The following is a 26,778-nucleotide window of genomic DNA, read 5'->3' as shown; positions in this document are numbered from 1 at the left end:
TTCTAGATCCAAGGTTATTCCAAGCATCAAAGTTGTTCTCCTTTACTTCTCCTTCCTCTATGAACACCAAAACACACACACTAATGGCTTAAAATGCTCTCAAATGGATTAGGGTTTGCAAACACGTCGAAATGGGGCTGGAGGCTGATGAAAGAAAGAAGTCTTGAGGGTTAAGGATGTTTAAATAGGGTCCAAACCCTAAAAATTAGGGTTTTCACCCAACCCACATATGCCCATCGTACCAAGTGTACGCCCAACATACTCAACTAAACCCTTGTATGCCCAACGTACATGCATGTACGGCAGCGTACTCATGCATCCCCAAAATTTACAAAAATGCCTTTTTGGTCTAATTTTCCATAACTCTCATATCAAGGGCTAAAATGCAATTAATTCTCATACTTAGTGTTAAAAAGGGAAATACCTTAATATCAAGATGTTACAATACACCGACATAACGAATTAGAGGTTGCAAAACATTGATTTTGCAGGCATAGGCAAGGACAAGTCCTATGTGGTCATGGAAAGATTCGTAGGAGAAAAATATGAGAAGCTATATTACTGTCTTTCTGTTATTGTTTTTCTAAAAGGTTTGAGGTTAATTAAGAATGAGCTTGATTATGCCGAATTTATAGTTGTTACATATGAATGTGGTTGTGGAATCCCTATGTATGTAGACCATTTTCGTAATACTAACATGCAAGACTGGTTGGATGAAGAAATAGAGGAAGTGGTAGATAATATCCAGGAAGAAGTAGTTGATGATATACATGCTGATAATCAAAAGGATGAGACATATATTAGGGATGAAAATATCAACCCATATTTTTTTAAAAAAGGAGAATGCCTTGGATTGCGAAATAGGTGAGAATATAGGACAACCTGAACCTATTGATGTTGGCATGGATAGCAATAAAGTTGAAGAAGTTGATGTTGTTGATGATCTGCCAAATATCTTCAATGAAGAGAAACACTGGAGGGAGCAACAACCTGTGTAAGGTGTGAGGTTTGAGAATCCTAAAACAACTCAAACACACGATATGTAGTTATGTAGTTACAAATAGTTATCAACTATGTTTTATGAAAATTGATAGTAGAAGGCTATTAGTTAAATATCGTGACATAACTTGTACTTTTAGGATGTGGATGTCATGGATGAATGATGATCTGTATTTCCATATTAAGTATCTTATAAGTGATCATAATTGTGCTAGGAATTTCAAATTTGGCTCAATTGTCACTTACCGATGGATAGGAAGCCATTTTAATCAATAATTTGTAAACAATCAAAAGATGAGTGTTAGACTAATTAGAGAGGAGGTGAAAAACACATTTGGCATTGAAGTGAGTATGAGTCAGTGTAGGAGAGCCAAGAAAAACAAATTTTACCTAATTATACCAAGTTATGATCATATGGTGAGGAGATTAGAAGATCAAATCCAGGCTCACCTATAACGCTTGTAAGTTAGGGATAAATTATTAAAGTATAATAGTAATAATTATTTTAATTAAAATAATCAAATAGGATAATCGTTAGTCATGCACGTTTCAAACTATATATTATAAGCCTTTTTAGTAGATCTATCGATGGGTGATAAAATAATATTTTTGATAAAATATTATTTTAGATAAGCAATATTGATGAAAGTCGTAGTAATCGTAAAAACGAGAGTGTGCATATAAAGAACGTCTAAATCTGACTTTTTGTGAGGAAGTTATGATTTTTAGAAGTTTCAATACAACAGTGTGCGACACATGTATCGAAATTTAGATTGGTTGATTGTTAGTCAAAACAATGTAAACGAGAGTTGAATATCTCGTAAACATGATTCGATCGATATAAAGACATTCGAGAACGGGATTCGTATGAAACAGTTATGATTTTTATATGTCGTTTAACAGTCTAAGACCTATAAAAACATAACTTTAAAAATAAAGTAAGAATTAGCGGACGGAGTCTAAGGGAAAGTTGTAGTACTCGTCGATAGTTACACGTGGATATAAAGAACGTTGATAACAGAGCTCATATGAGAAATATATGTTATTTAGATGTTTGGAAATTCGTACTCGAAAGTGCGGCACACCTCATGTTCTAGAAGGAGATATGTAGAACAACGCATGCATGACATGTGAACAGATACAAATGGGGCAACGCCACATAATGACACGACGCGCTTAGGAAAGGTACGCAACGTGCCTCCTTACTTCACCTATAAATAAAGCTTAAATTCAGCTCATTTTCCTCACAATTCAACCCCAAGCCTCTTTGATATTTTCCCATCCTTTAAGCCCGAAATTTCTTAGCCTTTGTAGTATTTTAGTGAGGCTATTGAGTATCTAAGAGATCGACGGATAAGAGCTTTCGGGTTGGGCTTTTGCGAGTAATTTCCCGGTTTTCGCTAGAAACTCTGTAAGTTAAGCTACGCTTATTACTCTTTAAGTGTAACTTATTTTTAAGTTCCTTATTGTTATTATGAACATATAAACAAGATTTATCAGTGATTCTGTGTCATAATACTGATTGATCTACTTATGAGAGTGATGTCTAGGGTAGATCTAATGAGGTGTTTAAAGTGAGATTTCCAAACAGTATACTTTGTATACCAAACGAACTGTACCTCTGATATGATCTTACTTGGTTATTCCTTATTTGATAGATCTTGATGTATTCATTGGGATTGTTGTGGAATCCATAAAATAGTATAAATACGAACAAATACTAAAGTATAGGAAAATTCGTATTTAATTTAGGATGTTGGAAGGAATAAGCTGAAGAGATAGTAAAGGGGCTTGCTTTCCTGAGGATCTTCCACCTAAGTTAGGTGAGTGCATAGTTACTTTCATTAACATGATTTTAATACAAGTATTAATTAGATGTATTAAATATCCATTGAAAATTATATGTGAATTATATGCTTATTGACTGAAATATGTGTTAAATGTATATTTGATAATATATGTTGTGCGAACTAGATATGGTTCTATACTTCTATATGTGTTAAGATGGATATATGATATTATTACATGATAATAATAAAAGTATTATTACTGAGAATATATTAATACCTGATACTCTATGTTAAACATATACACTAAGTTAGGATAATGTTGCCTAAACAGACTTGGTATTAGATCTTGATTTTAAACATTATAGTCATGCCTAGTGAAAAGATAAAAATTACAAAGGATGCTTAGTTTGAGTTAAGTCGAACAAATGTTAGATTTACCTTGTACTATAAAGATATTACATAGGCTCGAACTTTGGGATAATTTTGGGTATTACAACCCTATTTAGTTATACCCTAAGACCCGAAAAGATACGCTTAGTTGAATTAAGTTTGGATACTGGGTAGATTATGTTGGGATGTGTGTGAGCTTGGAATGAAGAGTAGAAATCTGTTTCTCAGGTGCTACTTGTGCCGAGGTATTACAATTATTTCGGGTACGGGTACTACTCATACTAGGGTACTATAATGTTTCAGAAGTATTATGTATGTACAAAGTCATTTTTTGACACTATCATGTGTCGGGGCACGAGAGCATACTGAGGTACTATATTAGTATTCCCCCTCCTTTTCTTTTGAAGAGTCAGTGTTTCCATTCATGAAGTAATTGAGGGAACTTCGTAGACTACCAAATACAGTGTGCCTGTAATAGACCAATACTAGGTATGTTTGAGGTTATTTTTCTGCATATGGTGGTTCTAAGAGTGGAACTACGTTCAATAAACACTTGGGATCAAACCCCTTCTAGGCATTGTCATCAAGATGATCACCCCTGACTTAACCTTCTCGTGGTATTTTGTGAACAGAGGTTCATGGTTTAACTTATTCCATTCCACTCATTTGATGTCTTTATTGATACTCATGTGATGCCAGGGAATTCCTAAAGCAGCATCATCAAATTTTTGTTCACATTGATCCTTTTGGCTAGATCTCGTTAGGCCATTGTATAGGATTAGTACGTAAGGATTGGTAGGATGGGGTATTGTTTTAGTGATATGATACATATGTGTTGATGATAACAGTTGGTTTTGTAGGTTCAAGATATATATATATATATATATATATATATATATATATATATATATATATATTGTGTAACCTTGCGGGGATTGAAAACCTTATGTATCTCACCAGGTTTCCCAACCTGGCCCACTCATTTTATATGTATCATAGGTAGCAGTTTTTAGACAGCTAAAGACTTGAATAGGATGCTGAGGGAATGAAGAAAATACCTACAATAGTGTTCATGACCATTAGTTCTTTACGTTGTAACATGTGTACTGTATCGATTTATGGAATCCTTAGGATTTTATTATTTGAGACAATCATATGTACTAAAAAAGATTTTTATGTAATGTGAATTTCCGCAAATAAAATATTATGGTTGTTAAAGCGTAAATAAATTTTTTTTCGCTTTTGAAAATTTGGGGATGTGAGATCAACTATAAAAATTTCGATTAATGCGATGCCTGATGAAAAAAAATACTTTAGTAGGATTTATATATGTTTTCACAGAGTGAAAGAGGGTTGGAGTACATGGTATAAAAGGATAATATACTTGATGGTCATTTTTTAAAAAGTTATTGCCATGATGAGTTATTTTGTGATGTGGGTAGGGATACTAGCAATGGGATAGCCCCAATTGCTTGGGCAGTTGTATGTGTAGAGAACAAAGATAATTAGAAATTGTTTATTGACAATATTACAGAAGATTTGAACATTGGCATTCAAGGAAATGGTCTAGTTTTATATATGATAAACACATGGTATGGTTCATTTTGTTATTGTATTGCAATACATTGTATGCCATTCTAACTTCATCATATCATGCTATATATGTAGGGATTGGTTAAGGCAGGAATGAGGTCTTACCAACAACCGAATACAATTAGTGTGCAAGGCATATCTAAGCTAACTTTAGAAAAACATTTCTTAGAGCACAATTTGAGAATATTTTTTGGGAGGGCCAATAAAGCAACCACTGAAGAACATTTCAATGCAGCCATGAAGGAAAATCAACAAATAAACCATGTTTCCTTTATTCATTTTATGGAGAGGGATCCTAGGACATGGTGTTTGGATTTCTTCAGAGCTCACCATGCTTCTTGTGAATATATGTAGAATGGATACTAAAAAAGCTTCGATAGTGTTATAATGGATGCTAGGAAGAAACTCATTATCAATATGTTAGAGGATATCGATATTTATGTCATGCAAAGGATGGTGAAGATGCAAGTTAAAGGACAAGGATGGAATCGTAACAATATATGTATAAACATCATGGACAAGTTGAATTTGTTAAAAATTAAGTAAAGGTATGTAAGTATATAAATTAATTAATACTTTACAAGTTTGACCACTAATGAATTGCATTGACTGACTTTAGGTTCTGACAAGTACTTTCCTACGGGGTAATGAAGTTTGAAACAAGAAACATGGATCAGTATTATATTGTTGATGCGTAGAAGAAGGAATGCCCATGCATATTATGATGATTAAATGGGTATGGATGTGTGCATTAAGTTGAAACATTATCATTCTAAAACCGTAAGAATGGGTTAGAATATGTGGACCCCATGTGCTTGGTTTCCTTGTATGATAACTCTTACAAATGCCCCATATATGGGATGAATGGAAGTAACATGCAACCTCCTATAGAATACATGCCTCCTTTTCCCATAATGAAAAGAAGGATGCTAGGTAGGAGAACCATGAAGAGAAGAAGAGATGATCCTGAAATGACTAGAAGACAAACTGTATCAAAGGAAAGAAACTTGTAACTTATGGTATATGGAAACATAAAGGATACAACAAGACCACGTGCACACAAGTTGAAAGGACACTTAAAACAAGTGTTTGGAAAAGACTTCATGTGAGACAAACACAAGAGTCAGTAAACATGGAAGGGGTTGGGAAAGATGTTATTATGGATGATGAAGTTGATCAAGATGTTAGGGTTAATAAATATGAAGTGGAGGTTGGTACTATAGAAATATCAAGGAAGGGGAAATAGTCTGAAAGAATCCTTAAATTGAAGTTCGTAAAAAGAGTTGAAGGTGAAGGTAGTAATGCATCAAAAGCTATAGAGTTGGATTAGTTTGGGTGTACGGGGTTTGGGGCATAGGTATTTATGGAAGTTGGTAAAAGGTTGTTAGGGGCAGGGGTATTTATGTAATTTTTACTTATGGTTTTTTTTGCAAACAATGAGTGCAATTTCCTTTCATGGTTGTATTTAAACTGTCTATTTGAAATGATGGTATAAATTTTTTCCATAATTACCCCTTAAATTAGAAATGAATAATTGCAAATGACATTATACTTGTGGTCCCTTCAGAAATTTCAAACATGGGTATAAGAAATTAGGTGTTGAATAATTGCAAAGTTTCTTCTTTTTCATATTTGACCTTACCAAAGTGGTCCCATATATGGTCAAAAACAAATTAGGTGTTGACTTAAAGTTTTCATTTGCCCCCTTTACATTATTGGATGTATATCCAGATGCCACATAAACCTTTACATATTTGGGAAAAGGACACATTAGAAACACTTTTATTCACTATAATTGTAACGCCCGTAGATCCAGGCAAGTCAATTTAGAGAAAATGAGCATCAAAAATGAGTTTTTGATGAAAGATTATTTATAAGGAGTAATCTTAACCAAGTTATATTATATGTTACAAGGATTCCGTACATATAAAGAACGCCAAAATCCGAGTTATAACGAAGAAGTTATGGCTCGTCGAAGTTTCGCGGCAAAACCAACACGACACAGGGAAACGTAAAAAGTGAATTTATGATAGAGGACTTTTTGGCCTTAGTAATCTAAACAAAATTCGTAGAATATGTTAAACCAAGAGCGTCCATAAAAAGAACACCCAAATCTGACATTGTATGAGTAAGTTATGAATTTTCTAAGATTAGGCTTAGTTATGCATAACCCGAAACTCGAATTTTAGATCGAGCGGTTTTTGGTCTACGCGACCTAAATGAGAATTGAATATCTCAATTATAGGAACTCAACGATAAAAATAAAGACGAAAACGGAGTCTATATGTAGAAGTTATGAATTTTATGCGGACATTTAACAATATAATCTCCTCGTACTGTTAACTTTAAGATCGCTCGAGAATTAGCCGACAGAGACAAAATGAAAGTTGTAGATCTTATTTTTACCTACGCATGGATATAAAGAACGTTGAAAACGGAGCTCGTATGCGACAGTTATGAATTTTTGAAAATCGGCGGATTTCCACCGTGTGTGCGATGCCACATGTCAGCACCTGACTCAGATTTGGAGCCCAAGCTCACTCACGACGTGAACATTAAGAAATTCACGACGTGAAACTTCCTCCAGCCCCCTATAAATAAGAGGTGAAGCCCTCTTCATTCCTCACACCTCCCATCACTTCCCTCTCTTTAGCCCCGAAACCCCCCCGAAAAGCCTAGGGAACCTCCCTAGCACGAGGCGGAAGCCCCGGAGCGCCCGATGGCTCCGAGAAAAGAGCCTTTCAGCTCGGTAACATTGCTCTAGCAGAGCCCGATTTTGAGAAAAACCCGATGTAAGTGAGCTACGCCTTACCTATCTTTATTATAGCTTATGTTTCAATATAGTAATGTTATTAGGACCTTATAATAAATATTTGGGCTATTATTAGTTATATAAGTGTCGTTATAATATTTCTTTAACCACTCGCGGTACGGAGAATCTGGTTTGGAGGGCCGCTTGGGTTGCTGGATTCATAACTGCTATATGCCAAAATGATCATGCCCTCCGGTGTTCCATGTCTGGCCCCTGTCTGTACATAGTGGGTGAACAGTATTGTTTAACGCTTATATAATAGTAATAATAGCTAGACTATTAATTAGTCTCAGTTAATATTAGACTAAACCCTAGTGGTAATGATACTAGGTTTTGTCGAAGGAAGTTGTTTTAAGAGTAACGAAGTGCTGTCCGAGTACAGAGCCACCACCTTACCAGGTGAGTGCATAGTTACTTTCATCTTACACATAGATATGAAGTATTTTATATAAACTATGTTCTATGTGTGCATATTATTTGTATACTTTCTATCTATGCTGGATGAACGATTTTATACAAGTTTTATATGAATTAAACTGTATACGTATTTATATCTATATAATATGTTAGGTAAAACATGGGTAGATGAAATATGAGTTGGACAATAAGTTGAGAGGTAATATAGACCATGAGGTAAGGGTGAGAGGTGGACGATGTGAGAAGCCTTTTTCCCAAATGTTGGCCCAATCATCTAGTAGAGTATGGATGACAGCTACAGACTATTCTAGATAGTCCAGTGGAACACTAGCAGGTTCGCAACCTGTAGGTGTTGTGAACGATGTGTTCACCGGTGTACTCTAAAAACCCATTAACCTGTATTGCGAGTGGACTCTCGAAAACGATCCTGTCAATAAATGAGATAACCCTGGCAGATGCGCCTAAAGGAGTCTACCGACAGAAGCGCCTAATAGAGAACCTCATAACCCCGACAGATGCACCCCATAAAGAATGTCATAATTCTGGCAGCTGCGCCTAAGTGATAATATTAGCAGCTGTGCTTGACAGATATGTCATTAGCAACGATGGATTTTGTGCCTATTCCTTAGGAGAATCCTTAGGAATGAATGAACGAGGAATAGCTGATTCTTAGGGTAGATCCTTAAGAGTAAATAAGATAATGGGGATGGGTAATTGGGTTGATTGATTGTTTGATATTAAACATAATGATTATATTATTGTGGGTTGAAAACCCTATGTACTCAACAGGTTTCCCAACCTGACCCACTCAAGCTTATTTGTATCACAGGTGTCGATATAAAGCTACTTTACACTGAGAGATTTAAAAGAGATGTAGATCACTAGTGTAAATGAATGTAAGTTCAGTTTATGCTTATGTTTCTGTATTGACGATGACATCCCAAATGTTTTTAAAATGAATAAAAATGCGGTTCTTCGGAAATGCTTTGATGACGTATTTATCATGTTTTACTGGGAACAAATTTCACAACATTTTTATTAAAAGTACTCTGATTTTTATAAAGCATAAACAAAAATCGGTTTTTTTTTTGCCGTAAAAATGGGGATGTCACAATAATTCCTTTTGTTTTTATTCCCTTTTACAACTTTTTTGTCCATGTGTAAATTTGTTTAGTTTATTGTGTTCTGCAGTTGTGTGGTTTAAGAGGATCTGATGTCCTATTCTTTAGCATATTTAGTAGTTCAAAACCTTTAGACAACGTGGTCCCAAAAACTGCAAATAAAACAAAAATAATTTTTCCTTAAAATAGAACTACACATGTTCAAGGATCATATTTGGGTCTGGCAACATGCCTTGAACTTTAATAAAATAAGCAAACAATATGTAGATACTCATTTACCCTAAAAAACCAAAACCCAAACAAAGAAAACTAACTAACTACTCCATTAACAGAAGTAGTTATAGGTTGCCATCACCTCACCCACAACAACTAACACCCCAAATAAACCTTTCAATGCACTCATCATTTTCTTTATCACCATTACCTCAACCGTTACCTTCACATACGCATGCTGCAGTGAGAAAAAGTGGTTCTTGAGGTCGTCAGTCATGTGTGACATATCCAACTGACTTGGCCTGACATCCTCGACTTCACGATTTAGCACATCCATCCCCCTATGCAAATTTTCCCTTAGCTCACATACGTTCCCATTCATTTTTTTGATGGTAAGGGAGTCCACTACCTGCAGTTGGAGGAGTGTTATCTGGATTTCTTGAGGTCGGACTCCATTTGAGTCATTCTTGTCGATGTGACAACGATCTTGGAAAAACCAGCTATGGCATAGAGAGGTAACAAAAGACATTTTGACGTAGTTAGGGTAGGAAATATTGTGTAGAATTAGGGAAACAAACTTTGTGGGTATGACCTTTTTAGGGCACGAAGAGTTATTTTATAGGCACTTAGGTAATGAACACTTGGAAGCGTGGAGAATAAGACACCATATTCAAAATGACTTTGTTTGCTCCACATCAAAGCTTATGTGGCTCAATTTACTTATGTAGCGTTATTAACCGACTAAAGGAGGTTCAGGTGACTAAATGGACAGGTTACCACGAAGTTTATTCTCTCATAAAAAATAAAAATAACTTAAGAGGCTGAATGAACAAATTTGAAATAAATTATTAGACTAATATGCCATTTTCCCTTTTTAATCTATCAACATCCAAATTTTAATTCAATGTGTAATACTTCAAGTAAAAGAAATTTCTAATTACTACAACCTAACTTGATAAATACAATATGGATATTACTTTTAATAAAATTTAGAGGCTCCACATTTTTTGCACGTCACCTTTAAAAATTGTAACGCCCCGATTCTCAGGTATTAATATCAAGGCTTTAATTTTCAAGTTTCAAGGTCTACTCGACGAGTTAGAGGCTCTGAATCGTCGAGTATCAGCGAGTTTGGAGCCACGTGTTTAAGTGACCAACTGGCCGAGTCGGAAGAGTGACTCGACGAGTTGGAGCTGGAGGGTGAAACCCTAATTTCCAGGGTTTTGCCCCCTATTTTAGGAACCATTAGCCTCCCTTAGTCCCTTACATCCTCTAGAGAGTCCAACAAACCCTATTTCGTGTGAGAGCTTCATTTGAGTGTGTCTTGAACTTTGGAAGGTGAAACTTGTGAAAGGAGCTTGAAGGTCAAGTAGCTAGCAGCAAGGGATTCGTGTTGATCTACAAAATCTATCTCAGTTAGCTTCATTTGAGGTATCAATTCATGATCTTGGCCTCATTTTTTTCTAGATCTCTTTGGATGAAGTTTAGGGCTTTTGGCTTGATTATGAAGCTATTGTTGAGTATGAGCTAGATCTAAAGTTGCAACTTTAGATCTAAACCCTTCTTGGGATCTAGGTTCATAAAGTTTCTAGCCTTGACATGTATGAAACCTTCCATTTGAGTTAGACCCCATTTCAAGTTTGGATTTGGCATTTTGACTCATTAGAGCCTTGCATGCACGTAAAATTTGCAACTTTATGTGATAAGCATGCCTTGGGAAGTTGGATCTGCAGTATGGAGCCTTAACATGGATTAAAAAGCATCTCTGTGGATGAAGGACCGAAGGGACCTAGCGAGTGGCATGGTCGACTCGGCGAGTCCGATGAAGATTGTCGTGGACCCGACGAGTCAGTAGAGTGACTCAGCAAGTCCGATGAAGATTGTCTTGGGCTCGGCGTGTCAGTCGAGTGACTCGGCGAGTTGGCAAGTTATGCAAGGAACTCGGCGAGTAGTTGAGGGTACTCGATGAGTTGAGGTCAGCATGGACTGTTGACCTTGGCATTTGACTTTGACTTTGACCAAGGGTTGACCAGTTGACTCCAGAGGGTATTTTTGGTAAATTGGATATTATAGCAAAGGACATTGGTGAATATAGGTGTTGGAGTTGGAGTTGGAGTTGGAGTTACATTTGGAGGAGTTTGACACTATCTTTCGAGCTACTTGTAAGGTGAGTTACCTCACAATGCTAAGGGTCTAAGGCACCAAGGCCGACCCATTGGATATGTTATCCTAGCAGTGGTATCATGATTGAGTATGAGTTAGTTTGCATGCTAGTTGTTATGCCAGATTCGTAGATCTGTAGGACTACCTGTCTTATTATCTGATTAAATATATATGCCCAATGGATATGATATCCTAGCAGTTGGTAGTATGTGAGTATAAGTTAATGTTGCATGCTAGTTGCTATGCCAGTTAGGTAGGTCTGTAGGACTACCTGTAGTATTATGTGATTATCTGTATGTGCATCACTTGTGTTATATGTCGACATATTATGTGGGATGGGTTGAGGTAATACTGCTTTGTGCGGTAACCAACAAACTCGGGAGCATTCTAGATACGAGCTACGAGAGACTCGCACTGTGGGCTCGGTGGCAATCCAGATGTGAGTTGTAGGCCCGGAAGGCAATCCAGTCTCACACTGTGGGACCAGGGGTAATTCAGTCTGTAAAGTTGTGGACCCATTATATGTTGTTAATTGTATACGTATTATGTGCAATGTATCGGTATTTTGGGGGAACTCACTAAGCTTTCGGGCTTATAGTTTCGGTTTATTGTTTCAGGTACATTAGGGGATCGCAGCAAGACGAAGGCATGATCGTACATCTCCTCATGATTTGTTTATGTTTCTGGGAAAACTCTGATATTATACATTTTGAAAACAAATCTGTAATAACTATTGATTTTAAATGTTTTGAAAAGTTTTAAATTGGCTTGAATTTTATGGGTGTTACAAAAATGGTACAACGGACACTTTATTGTGTTGTAATTGGTCACTTTATAAGCTAGTGTTGTATTCCACAATACAATACGCTAACCCTACAATATATAATTGAATATTAAATGTCTTTAAAGTTATGAAAGCCATATTAAATCAATTGTAATTCCTATAAATTTGGTTCATAGAACATCACAAGTCTTCAACATTTACATCAAACACAGCCGTTCAAAACATATTTTGGACCCAAGACGAGAGAAAAAAACGGGTCCTTAAAATACACAAATTTATCAAGTTTTCATAAAAACTTAATAATTGAAAGAAAATTATTTGTACCATCTTCTAAATATAACAATTTTCATCAAAAAAAAAAATTTGGATCCCTTTAAAAGATGGGCCCTGGACAGTCACCCTATCACTCACCCTCTGGGACGAGCCTGATCATACCTAAACGAGTTAATCCCTCAAAATTATGAAAGTCAGATAAACCAGATATTAATAAATATATTTTACTAAAAATAAATAAGTTATTATTATTATTGGTTGTAAACACTATATTAAACTAAAAAACTGATATCCAACATTATTACTATTTTGAACAAGAACCAAAAAAACACAAGCATTAAAATTAATTAGGATGGCATAAACCAAACTTTTGAACAATAAGATGTAAATATATACTTATCTTTTAAACAATTAGTACAAACACTTTTTAGATTTTTCTTTTCAGCGCCAAAAACCCCGATCATGTATTGAACAAACTAGCTAGAGGCTAGCCAACACAATAATCACAACAAAAAAACACAAACGGAAAAAAAATATTACGAGAACACCGAATACAGATTACAAAACACCAAATGGCGATACAAAACACACTTCCCAATTTGAAAAGTTCATTTTTGCCTGAGTTTAAGCCACAAAATGTGATCGCCAAGATTTTGTAGCTTCACCTTGTTGAAAATTGCATCACATGGATCTCCAAATGTTCCATAATATCACCATTATGCAAATAAAAAGGATAATATATGAATTAGTAATGATAAATAATATTTATTAGATAAAGTCAACTAAAAATCTTTTGGGGGGCTATTTAACGATATATTTGTTAGAAATTTGGGTATAGAAAGACTTGGAAATTCTTAAAATCGTGATTATCACTTTCAAATCAAAGTATTTGGATGGTACTCTCAAACCCTCAATTGGATAAGACTTAGAGAGGCAAGAACAGAGAGTGTTTGATGATATTTTCGTCTGTACCAGAAATGAGACCAAAACCAACTTTAATATCTTTGTCTAAAAACTGTCATATGACAGTTTTAAACTGTCATAAAACCATAAAAACTGACATAAAAACGGATATACAAATAAGGGTCAAACTAATGATCAATTATCTTAAAAACGATTTTTCTGATACATTTTTACTATAGTAACATACTCTATATAAAAAAATTTCGTGTTGATCTGGTAGCTCGAACCTAGCTAGGGGTGCTGTCCCCGAACCCCCGTTTGTTCAGGGGCTTCACCCCTAAATGACAGTGTACTTTGAAACTTGATCAAACTTAAACAAATGTGTACTCTACACATTCCATACTTGTTTAATATTTATCAAGATCGCTTTTGGTCAACAAAGTAATCTCATTACACTTAAATAACATTGATGATAACAAATCACCAACAATATTTGTAGAAAATACATTATCAAAATGTCAAAAATATAAAAAAAAGAAGCAGAAAACGTTGAGGTTCGTGTTTAATACGGTGTTATTAAACCAATTTTTTCAGATACCCAATGTTTGTTTCCCACAGTACTACAGTTTTAAGTGGCAATTCACAATCATTCGAAACTATATTGAACCTAGATTTTACATTGAAGTAGCAGAATAATGCAAGAAATAAGTAGAAGATTAGAGGTTTTTTTTTTTTGCATTGTTTGATGGGGTAAAATATTGTAGGGATGTAATTGTACAACAAATAATAACTGACAAGATAATTAAAAAACAATTAGTAACCAACATTATATTTAATATCATTCTTAATTACAAATTGTGAAAAAAATATCTATTTTCGATTATACATAATTCAACCCTTCAACTTGGGTGATTATTTTTAATTCATCATTTTTTTAAAGGGCTAATGTCACAAAAACCCTCAAGTTTTCAGGGTTTTGTCAGTTTTGTCCAAAGTTGAATTTTATGTCCGCTTTTACCCTAACATTTTCCAAAAGATGTTCGGTTTTACCCTTTTACCGGTGATAACAAGTTTTCCATTTTACCATTATATTAACTTCGCAAAAAAAAAACCCTTAAGTTTACAGTTTTTTTTTTTTACGTTTTTTTACCTTAAGTTTATAATTTTTTTTTTATACTTTTACCCTATGTATTTTTTTATCATATTATATGTATTCATGCAGAAAATCATATTTATATACGAAAATTTTTTAATTAAATATTGTATTTACATTTTTTTAATGTTATTATATATATATATATATATATATATATATATATATATGAGTTTTTTTACTGGATAAATCATTTAAAAGGTAAAAAAAATTAATATGTTTTAAGAACTACAAATACTTATTTTTATGTTTTTGACAATATACATATCAATAAAAAAAAAAACTTGTTCAATCATAAACATCTTTATATAAGTATATACATATATTTTTAGAATTGTAAATATGTATTTTATATATGTTTTTTAAAAGTATAAATATATTTTTTAAAAGTATAGATACATATTAATATTATAAAAATGTAAAAATATGTATTTATACTTTTAAAAACTATATCTGTAAAATACGTATTTATAATTCTATTATTTATGTTTTTTACCTTGCAAACACACACACAAAGAAATATATATATATATATATATATATATATATATATATATATATATATATATATATATATATATATATAACATTAAAAATATATAATACAATATTTAATTAAACATTTTTTTCGTAAATATATATGATTTTTCTGCATGAATAGGTATATTATGGAAAAAAAATACTTAGTGTGAAAGTGAAAAAAATTATAAACTTAAGAGTAAAAACGTAAAAAACAGTAAATTTAAGGGTTTTTTGCGAATTTAATATAATGGTAACCTGGAAAACCTGTTATCACCGGTAAAAGAGTAAAAACCGCACATTTTTTATAAAATGTTAGGATAAAAACAGAAATAAAATTCAACTTTAGACAAAACAGATAAAACCCTGAAAACTTGAAGGTTTTTATGACATTAATTATTTTTTAAACAATAATTTGCATTCGTGGTAACAAAAATCGAGCTAATAGTGCTTTCTTCCTTTGTGCGCCATCTTTGATTTATGTGGCTTTACCGGTACGAGTCGCAATCCCAAATCTTGTTTGTATGCTTTTGGAACTTGATTGTAAAGATAAAGAATAATAAATGTTGAAAGTTAAAAAGGTATAATAAATCTAATGTTTGAAAACAATACATAAAATAAAATTCAAAGTTAAAAGGAGAATTACTACGGATTGTAAATGAATAAAGTACTATAAATTAGATATTATTTTTTGATTATTATTATAAATAATTAAGAGTAAATTACAGTTTTGGTGCCTAAAGTTTGGTCAGACTCATATTTTTAGTCCAACCTCTAAAATTTTGACAAGATGCATCCGTATGGTTAAAAGAAATTACACTGCATATCCTTAGTTCATTTAAAAACACAATTTTACCGTTACTTTTATATTTTTATTTTTCATATCTTTAAAAACACAATCTTTAGTTCATTTAAAAACACAATTTACTCTTAATTATTATAAATAATTAAGAGTAAATTACAGTTTTGGTGCCTATAGTTTAGTCAGACTCATATTTTTAGTCGAACCTTTAAAATTTTGACAAGATGCATCCATATGGTTAAAAGAAATTACACTGCATATCCTTAGTTCATTTAAAAACACAATATATATATATATATATATATATATATATATATATATATATATATATATATATATATAAGAAGTATTTTAGATATATTTTTTTAGTTTATTTGGTATTTGAATTTAAGTTTAATATGTATATTATATAATATAGTAATTTGGAAGCCCCCTTATGAACAATAATTGTTTTCTATTGGACCACTTCTATTTCTTTCTTCAGCAGTCAAGGGTATTGTTCATCATGTACACAAGTCGTCTTCTCCTTTATCACCGCTACTTTGATTAGTTTAGTCCCTCCACGTAACAATCCACCCCCTCAAATCTCTTGCCTCACACCTTCCTATATTTCACTTTCACTCTTCTTCTTCTCTCATATGCATCACAACCTACCACCACCTCAATTTCTACACATATCACCCCTCCATTACAATCCATTCAGTTGCGTTATCTTCCTTTCGATCCTTCTCACTGACTCTCAAAAACCATTCATTTCTCTCTAAACTCATCGGCAGATCATACTTTGAATGTAGAGTAGTGGCTTCACCTGTTTCAATGTCATGGGCTTCTAACGATACATCTTCTCTTTCCCTTCTTCCTCATCCTGACACCGTCTCTTCCTTCTTTCGATTGCGGACACGACACGACATCGTGTTTTTTACACTTGACATGAACACAACCCGAACACGAATTTGAATTTCAATTTCGTCCCAATTTCGTTTCGTTTCATGTATTTTTGTCGTGTCATATCGTCAATTGCCACCCCCAGAATTAGCTACTCGCACCACCTAAACTAAACAAGGTTCGAACCTCAGCCTATAACTCAAAACTCTCGATTTAACCAAAAGTCAAATTGAGCAAAAACTTAATGGTCAACTAGTCAAAGTCAATAGTCAATGACTATCGTGTCATAGTCAACTCCTTGACCGTTCCACAGTCACTAAGCGCCAAAAGAGTCGCGATTAGCCTTCGCGACTTGTGTTGCGATCCCCAATACTCTATGTCGTTGTTAATTTCCTAATAGCTTAATCTATTAAGATCTTAACATTTAACGTCTAGAGTTCAAAACCTCGGATCTGACTCTTCTAAGAGTCTTAATGGATAAAGTTTCCAACTTCATCAATTCTCATGATTCAAACTCACTCAAATTCCAAACATAACTCTAAAATGAACCAAAACCCATGCATGGTCTCAAGCAGGGGCAGACGCAGGATTTCATAGTAGGGGCGCATGGGAAAGTCAAGGGGTTGCACGATAATAGAAAAAATAAAAAATTTTAAAAATTTCGTAAATTTTTCCATTGCGACCGGAAAAGTTAGGGGTTGCCGGTGCCACCGATGACCCCCCTAAATCTGCCCTGGTCTCAAGGAGATGCATGCAAACTCATTTTTCTTACATCCAATAACTCCATAAGTCATTTAAGTCAGTGAATAAGTTCTGGAGTTGTCCAAACTCCCAAGAACATTAAGAAAGGGGCCATAATCTCTTAAAAGTGACATAAAACTAGCTCTAATGAAATAAAGATCAAGATATAAGCTTTATACCTTCAAAGGTTCATAACTATGGTAGGAATGATGGATCTAAGCTTGAACAAAGCTCTCTTGCACCAAAAGGGACTTCCTTCTCCTTTAATCTTCACAAAACAAGGTTGAAACACTCAAAACACAAGTATGGAGGCTAGGGTTTGAGAAGGAGATATTCATAGAGGACGGGGCTGCCAATTGAAGTAACCCTATAAGTTAATGCTCTTATATAGGGCCAAGTCCATACTTGACCGCGTTGCTACTTAAATGGTGTGGCCATGTCACGACACTCTAAGGTTCACTTTGTGGCCCACTGGAAACCCCACAACACCAACTTGAATAAAATTAAATGCCAAAAGACTTATACCTGAAAAACGAACGTTACAATTGGGGTCAAATGTTCTAAATTTTATGTCAATGAAACTTTGGTTCCTAAGCTTTTTAAGTTTCTAACTTAATTCCCTAACTAACTTCTATTTTCCACGACAAGCCATTGAACTTTTGCATAAACCATAAAATGTTATTTTCTTAACATTTTAGATCCGAACTAAGTCAACTCAAAGTTAAATCTAATTTTTTGAATTTGGTAAGTTTGGTCCCTAAAACTTCATATCTTCGATTTGGCCACATTTATCCTTCATTTCAAACTTTAACTTTTAAATCTATTAATATTGTTTTATTTTGTTTATAATATTTTGTTTAATTTAATTAATTTTTTCAAATTATTTACACTTTGATGAATAAGATTTTTAGCTTTAAAATGCATGTATTACAGTTAAGTTGTGAAACAAACATACTCATATAGTCCTATGTATATAAAAAAATATTAAATAAGGAGATAGAGAATATGCATTACATCCCCACCTAAACTTAGATACAAAACCTATAAAAATATGTTGTTTTAACTTAGTAAATATACCCGATTTGGTTTTCATTTGGTAAATATATCATCCTCGATAACATTTCTTTCTTCCATTATTATTTTACCATCCCTATTTTCTTTCCGCCAATATCGTTTATTACTTCACCCTATTTAACATTACTTTTTTCCACTATTACGAAGATATAAGATAATCAATATTCTTGCTTCTTATCAAAACTATTGCGTCGATCTTGAATCTACATCTCTAATTGTTAATCGTAAATATTCACTTTTCTGAATAAGAAATCCTATTTGATTTGAAGCCTTTTTGGTTGCTGGATATATTTCGAAAGGAAACGGTGAAGATTACCTCTAAAAGAGATGCGAAATAGAAATTACAAAATAATATGTCAGAATTAAAACGTTTTAAATATTGTAAACTAGGTGTGAAACTCATGTACTACACGGATTCTTTAAAGATAGTTATATTTGAAGATATAAATATTAAATATTTTTTTTAAAGAAAATGTTAAATATCAAGATGTAAATATTAAGTATTTTTTAAAATAAAATTTTAAAATAAATACAAACAAAATGATAAATAAATAAATAATTTAATTTATATTAATAAAACAAACTACAGATAAATAATTATATTTTGGCCATACAATCTTTTTTTTCTTTAAATTTTATTAATGAAAAACAACAAAGTTTGATTATTTTTCCTAAATAAACTATTTTGGCCTAAAATAACAAAGAACTTTGAAAGAAACATGTCAATTTAAATTATATACATTAAAGGAAATATATTAAATTTCGAAAGTATAAAAAAACAATTTAATGACACATTAATTATTTTCTATAACCTAAAAATTAGAATAGTTAATTAAGAAAATTGAAAATTACCATAAAATGACAAATAAAAATTAAATTTTAAGAATTAAAATGACACGTGACAAAATAAATAAGAATGTAGCAAATAACAAAATGATTTTGATTTAGTAGAATAGATTGTATTATAAAATTAGTGGTCACTTTTTCATATTAATCAAAATAAGACAATTAATTTGTTAAATAATATACATTGATCGTTCATTTATACTGTATATTATTTTATTCATATATCATAATCTTGATCGATTATACATATATATTAACGAAGTTGAATTTAATTAATTAGTTAAGAAACAAGTGACGTATTATTAAAAGAGGATTAATTTAGGGCCACTCGTTAGAAATTACGACACAATGCAAATGTTTAAATTAAAAAAATGTCGACATCAACAGTGTGAAGATAAGGCCATGACCCCACCCACATCCTAAATAAAATACAAATACTAGTAATACTTATTTCACGCAATAATGCAACTTATTTTCTCTCAATCAACCAACCAACACACTTAGAATAATTTTATTTTATGTTTGAGTTGGAATGCCATTTATGTAAAAATATTCTACCTTATTAGTAATTCTTTGATTCCAAATTTTTTCATATCCAATTTTGTTTGAATATGTAGCACTCAAATATTGATGCTTAATATAAAGTATGTTAATGTTATAATCAAAAAAATTGAAGCCTTTTAAACCTGCTACCCTAATCATGGCAAACCACAATAAGTCAAAAAATAAAGAATTTTTTTTACATATATTTTTTGGTATATTTTTATTATATAGCAGAAGCCCAGCACATACTCATTTTTTGTCTCCTTAAATCTTGCTCTCCAACTTTCTCTTTCTTTCAATTATCACACTATCTATCACAAGATGGCTGCAAATATCGCTTCATCATCATCGTTGTTCCTGATTCATCATGCCCCAGCTCCTATCAAGAAAACATCAAAACGGGTATTAATGCTTGCAAAAAGCGACTCATCTCCATCATCCTCATCTTCATCTTCATCTCTCATTCGGGTCGGATCATCCATCAAGATACAAAAGGTGGGTTGGCATGACAATCATTATCACACTCCTTTTATCTGATTCTTTTTCATGTTGAAATTATACAAAACCTTTTTTTGTTTTTTCTTAAACAGGTTTTTGAAGACAAATCTAGAGGGATCGTATGTTACTTGGATGATAAAGGTGAGATAACATGTGAAGGATACGATGAAGGTCCTCGTCATCAAGGTGTTCCAACATTTTCTTGTTATCAAAGGTAATATCTTGTCCTAATCCTCTTGAACATCACATTTTTACAGTAGTTTCTGATCGAATTCTTGAAATCTAACTCTAACAGAGGTGAACAACACATCGTTGATCTTCTTAATAGAAGTCTGCTTCGAGTCGTAGATGGTGGAAAAGTCAACTAACCATGGTTGCCAAACACAGCAGTTCTAAGTTCTAACTTATTATTTACGATCCAGGGAGAAAAAACCATCACATCGTCATCCCTCCATACGCCATTGCTACCCTCTCCAGGGTTATAATCTATAATTCTATATACTTATATCATATATGTGTCTGTGTTTATGTGTATGTGAATAATGAATCGATCATGAAATAAAAGTCCTCACTTTACTCAAGTTCTTGTGTGTTATCTTTTTGGCACTTTCTTTTTCTTTGTAAAGCAGAAAACCATACCAATAAAGACGACTTATGTGGGGCTAAATTACATACATATTAACCGTCGCATTCGTAGGTTGTGTGACTGTTTGTTTCTATTTTTATATATGATATTGATAATGACCCACCCAAAACGGAAAGAGAAAAAGAAATTAAAGATATTATTATAATGATCATTATTAATACGATGAATACAAACAATAATATGACGGTAATTTACAAAAAGAAAAAAAATTATATTTGGAATGTTAAATAATAAAACAATATATAACACCCCCAAATGAATTTCAAAAAGTATAATTTAAAAGTTGTAAAAGTGAAAATTAATCTCTAGTTTGGGTTTGGGTGTTGTTTTCTTCGGATAGAGATAGAGACAGATCACTTTGGGATATTGAACGTATAACAATAGGAGGAGACCATTGATAAAGTAAGTTGTCATTGCTTTTCTAAATCTTTTCTTGTATTGTTTTGGTAAATTACGGTTGGGAAGGCGTTCTTGGGCCCACCCAAGATTCGGAAAGCTTTCACCCATGTTTCTAGATGTTTATCCCATATATATTGTCTCATGAAGTCAATAATCCCAAGAACAAGTTCGTGTTTTTCTTCATCAACCCCAACCAACAAAGAATAGTCCATAACATCAACCGACTGTAGTAATAATCATAGATTCAAAAACTCATATATAAGAATTTGAACAATTAAGTAAAAGTTTATAAAAAAAGTAAAACTAACAACAAGAAAAGTTGTATCGTTCCAGACAACTCTTTCAAGTAAACGTTTTGCTTTGTTTCCAACAAATATAGGAGAAGTTGGCATTGTTTCAATTAAATTCTGATCAAGTAAAACTTTATTGCTTTCATTACAATCCAGATTATAACATGATATTGATGATCCTTTTAAATCATAAAGTCGTGTTAAATTCCTTCCATATAAAAGATTCTCCATAATCAACATGTTCATTTTTTGTTTCTCTCCCTCCTTTCATATGCTTAGTCACCACCTTCACATAATAAATCAACATTACAAAACACAATATATACAAAAAGACATATAAAGTAGGTTGCTATAATTACCTGATAAATGCCTAAAATCTTTGTGAGGCATGTAGGACTTCCGGTGCCAATTGATTCGGATAAATACTTGAAGTAAGCAGGAGCGAATTTATGAAGGATTCGAGTTCTGTCTTTGTAACTTGTTTGATAATGAATCGATCATCTAATGTTTTTGCAAAAAATACATTGCTTTAACCACCCTGTGCACCCCACTTTTTACACCGGCTTAAAGACCGTATACAATCCATCTCAGAAGGGCAACAAATCCTCTTCAAAGCTTCAAACCTTTTCAAATAATAAATAGTCACTGCATATTTCACTTTCCCAAAAGGACTATCATCTGTGAACTCAACTCTCATATGCAAAGACTTTGTATGTGATAAAGGATCCGAAGACATTAGGGAAGCATAGGACCCAAACATAGATATGGAGAGAATCCCATCATCTCCCAAACTCTTAAAAGATTCCAATGTCATTCCATCGAAGTTGCTAAAGGATTGGAATGCCGATGAGTAAGCAGATTATGAATATATGGAATCGTCATCAATCACTTGCACGATATAATCAAAGGAAATCAATGCGCACGATATGATGCTTATGGGTTCGTCATCATACATAGGGACGACAGTTTCATTAAAACTCACAACTAAAAGCAAGTGGGCCCCACCTTGGAGTTTTGATTCACGAAAAGATAAGATGTAAACAGGATTATAACCGTTGAGGGTATCGAGTTTTTCGGAAGTGGTTGTGAAGTTTTTATTTAAAGAGCGATAGAAGTTCAAAAAACGGCATACCTAACCAACTTGTGGAATCCTCCATCATTTCATAGCCTTTGTTTGAGAAAACAGGAGATACAAGTGCGGTTTTTGTCCCACGACATTGTTCTTCTACACCTTTCTCGAGTAATGAAGATTTTGTTAAGTCAGAATCGGATAACACAAAAGTTGTATCCTTTTGAAGGTTACTTGTCTAGGCAGCTTCTAGAGTGTCTGATAAACTTGCCATAACAGGAATTTGTCCTTCTGAAATGGTTCTATGCACACCTGGATTTGAAGATATTGATGGTTCAGAAAATAGACTTGCCTCGTTTTCTTTTGTTAGACTTTGATTCATATCCTCTTCAACATTTTCATGGTTGTGAGTGTCCCCAACATCCGAAACATTACATGAATCCACAACTTTATTGTTGTTATTATTATCCACGTATTCGGATTCAAAATCATTGAGGTTGGATCGGGGGCTATTGGTGTCAACATTTGATGCATACACCAGTCGGTGGTCCCACATGTAAGATTGAAAGAGAAGCTACCTACACATTCTGTTGATTTCAAGAATATCAATTATCGATAGTCCCTTTTTCACCTCGTGATGTAAAATCTTTTTCAGCGACTCATGTGTCAAAATATCATAGTCTATAAATTTGATAAAAAAAAAATAAATCAAATTTTGTCAAAAAAGAATATAAAAACAAACCTCAAACTCTATTTTTCATTACGTAACATAACTTCCAAATATGCAATTTGTCGTCTTAATTGTGGGATTCTTGTCACACCATTAATCGACCCTGTCCCATGACCGTTTTTCTTTTTTGCCATTTGACTCACCATGCTCAAGAATGTTCTTTACTGAAATCCAGTGGGCTCTACCAGGGTTCCCTTGATATTAACTAACCATGCTCAAAGCATAAGCCACATCAAGGTGAGTACAAGTCATAGCAGACATGATCGAGCCAACTACGGAAGCATATGATACTCGACTCATATATGCTATCTCGGCCTCTGTATTCGGAATCTGAGTATTACTCAACTTGGTATTGCTTTGGATAGGTAAGTCACCTTTCTTGGAATTCTCCATGTTGAAACGCTTCAAAACATTGTCCAAGTAGGTACTTTGACTAAGTCTTATTACTCTTTTACTCCTGTTTCTCAGTATCCTTATCCGTAGAATATAAGCAGCTTCCCCAAGGTCCTTTATAGCGAAACACTTCCCAAACCAGGACTTAACCTCCTGCAAGGTTGGGATATCATTTGCTATGAGCAGTATGTCATCTACATACAATACCATAAAGCTAACTATAGTCCCACTAGCTTTGACATATACACAGGACTCATCTTGGCTTTTCGAAAAACCAAACTCTTTGACTTTCTCATCAAAACAAAGATTTCATCTGTGAGATGCTTGTTTCAATCCATAGATGGATTTCTCAAGCTTACACACTTTATTAGGGTACTTTGCATTGACAAAACCCTCTGGATGACACATGTAAACATCTTCAGCCAACTTTTTATTAAGGAAAGCGGTTTTGACATCTATTTTCCATATTTCATACTCATGGAATGCAACTATGGCTAACATAACCCTTATAGATTTAATCTTCGCTACTAGTAAGAAGGTCTCATCATATTCACCTCCATGAGTTTGAGTAAAGCCCTTCGCAACCAATCATGCCTTATATGTGTATACTTTCCCATCCATGTCGATCTTCTTCTTGAAGATCCATTTGCACCCGACTGTCTAGCAACCTGGCACATTGTCAACTAGGTTCCAAACTTGATTGTCATACATGGACTGAATCTCATTGTCCATAGCCTCTTTCCATTTCACAGACTCAGGGCCTGCCATGGCTTCCTTGTAGTTATTAGGTTGATCCACATTTATCAATGTACTATCACTGATAAATGTATCACCTTCAATTGTTATATGAAAACAATATAACACAGGTGGAACACTAACTCTACTGGAACGTCTCAGAGATACAGACTCATCAATCGGTTCAACAGGAGTTTCCTCCTCGAGTTGAGTGCTAGTGTTTGAGGTTCCTTCATCACATAACTCTTGAATATCTTCAAGGTCAATATGCCTCCCACTGTCCTCATGGCATATGAGTTCTCTCTCTCGGAAAACCCCTCTCCTCACGACGAATACAACATTGTCACTCAGTCTATAGAAGAGATACCCAAAGGACTTCTGTGGGTAGCCGATGAAAATACATCGTTCACTACGAGGTTCGATCTGGTCGTGAGTCTCTCGTCTTACGAAAGCCTCGCAGCCCCAAACCTTGATATTTGCTAACGAGGGAACCTTCCATGTCCATATCTCGTGAGGTGTTTTTGTTGGTTTAGTGTCTAAGTCCATAACTATTTTGGTATGTACTTGACCCGATTATGAGCATGGTCCTTTTGGGTTGCCTTCACCATATCAATATGTAGGATGAATTAAGGAGAGAAAAGTTTAATTATGATTTATTAATATATTATGAGAATAATATATTAAAGGAGAAATCATATTGTTTAATTAATATTAGTCAAGAATTAATAAAGAATTAATTTTGTGGCTAAAAGAGATTAATTAAACTTAGGGGACTGGAATTGTAATTATAGGATAATTGCAATTGGGCTATGGATCACCTTGGAATAATCGGTTGGACGAATTTTATGGGGAAACCCATTAGAAATCGTCCAAGGCATGTTCCAGAAGGGGCCTATGGGATGCTTAGGTCTTAAGCAGTCAAATTATGGTTTCCTTGTTGGATAACCCTAATAGCCTAAGTATATAAGGAACCCTTGGGCACCAAAAACGTGGCTAACACTTAGATTAGGGTTTCCAGCCATTTTTGGTGTCTTCTCTCTCTTCTCTCTTTCATCCAATTTCTTAGTGGTGTTTGTGACTCCATTAGAGGTGCAACACTTGAGGCACTAAGCTTTCTGAAGCCAATGATTAGATTGTTATTGCTGTATAACAATCAAAGGTTAGATCAAAACCCTATTTTATGTTAATATGATTAATTGTATGCTAGATCTAGGGTTTATAGCTTTGGATATTCATTTGCATGTTCATTAGACAAACTATATCCAAAAGCTATTAGGGTTTGCATGTACACCATAAGAATGATGTATTGCTCAAAACCCATCAGTGGTATCAGAGCCTAGGGTTGTTTGTTAGTGAATTTGATGCTTGATTAATCGATTTTTGCATGAAAAACAAAGTTGTTTTGCCCTCTGCCTTACTGACTCGGCGAGTCAGTGGATGAACTCGACGAGTCCATGGATCTGGCAGCCTGTTTTTGCGATTTTCTTGCCTTTTTTTGCTGTGGGATAATTACCGAAACAGTTTTAATTGATAAAATCCGATTTTTTATTGATTTTGGGTGAATATCCTTACCAAAATAGAAGATAATTGTCAAATTTTAGATAATCTTTTGTTTTATTAAATAAAGATTGATTATTTGTAATTTAGATTTGAATTATCTTGTGAAAAAGTTTCAATTTTCCCCTTTAGGTTTTATAGTTTAAATTTGAACTTAAAAGTTTTTGTTTTTGAAATTTAAATAGTTAAACCCAAATGTTTTGAAAAGTTTCAAAACTAGCCCTCAAGTTTTGGAATTTAAAAGTTGATTAAAAGGTTAATTTTGAAATGTTGAATTCTAAAAACCCTAGTATTTTGAAAAAAAAATTCAAATTACACCCTCATGGTTTTGTTAAGTTAATTAAAGGTTTAATTAAAAAAGAAAGTTAATAAAACCACCTAGTATTTTAAAAAGTGTAAAATACACCCTATACTATATATGTGTAACATTAAAAGTCTAA

At 33.4% G+C, this 26,778-nt stretch overlaps 1 protein-coding gene and 1 pseudogene across 1 annotated transcript; one reads left to right on the top strand and one right to left on the bottom strand.

Annotated features, from left to right (window-relative positions):
- Positions 1-20,269: 20,269 nt before the first annotated feature.
- LOC145054536 (LL-diaminopimelate aminotransferase) lies at positions 20,270-21,100 on the top strand. Its single transcript, XM_079002763.1, has 3 exons — positions 20,270-20,516; positions 20,612-20,733; positions 20,815-21,100. The coding sequence occupies exons 1-3, from the start codon at positions 20,343-20,345 to the stop codon at positions 20,885-20,887; spliced, it is 369 nt and encodes a 122-aa protein (XP_078858889.1). The 5' UTR covers positions 20,270-20,342; the 3' UTR covers positions 20,888-21,100.
- Positions 21,101-21,463: 363 nt separating this feature from the next.
- LOC145050591 (1-phosphatidylinositol-3-phosphate 5-kinase FAB1B-like) lies at positions 21,464-23,787 on the bottom strand (annotated as a pseudogene).
- Between the last annotated feature and the right edge of the window lie 2,991 nt (positions 23,788-26,778).

The sequence above is a fragment of the Lactuca serriola genome, chromosome 5 (genome assembly GCF_051521515.1).
Source record: "Lactuca serriola cultivar US96UC23 chromosome 5, Lser_US96UC23_V15, whole genome shotgun sequence".
Classification (NCBI taxonomy): Eukaryota; Viridiplantae; Streptophyta; class Magnoliopsida; order Asterales; family Asteraceae; genus Lactuca; species Lactuca serriola.
This window is presented reverse-complemented; position numbering and strand designations above follow the sequence as displayed.

What these genes read in the sequence shown, in the direction of transcription:
- LOC145054536 (XM_079002763.1), top strand. Translation starts at nt 20,343, where the DNA reads ATGGCTGCAAATATCGCTTCATCATCATCGTTGTTCCTGATTCATCAT. An exon ending in CATCCATCAAGATACAAAAG is followed by an intron (nt 20,517 to 20,611) that starts GTGGGTTGGCAT and finishes TTTCTTAAACAG; the next exon opens with GTTTTTGAAGACAAATCTAG. An exon ending in ACATTTTCTTGTTATCAAAG is followed by an intron (nt 20,734 to 20,814) that starts GTAATATCTTGT and finishes TAACTCTAACAG; the next exon opens with AGGTGAACAACACATCGTTG.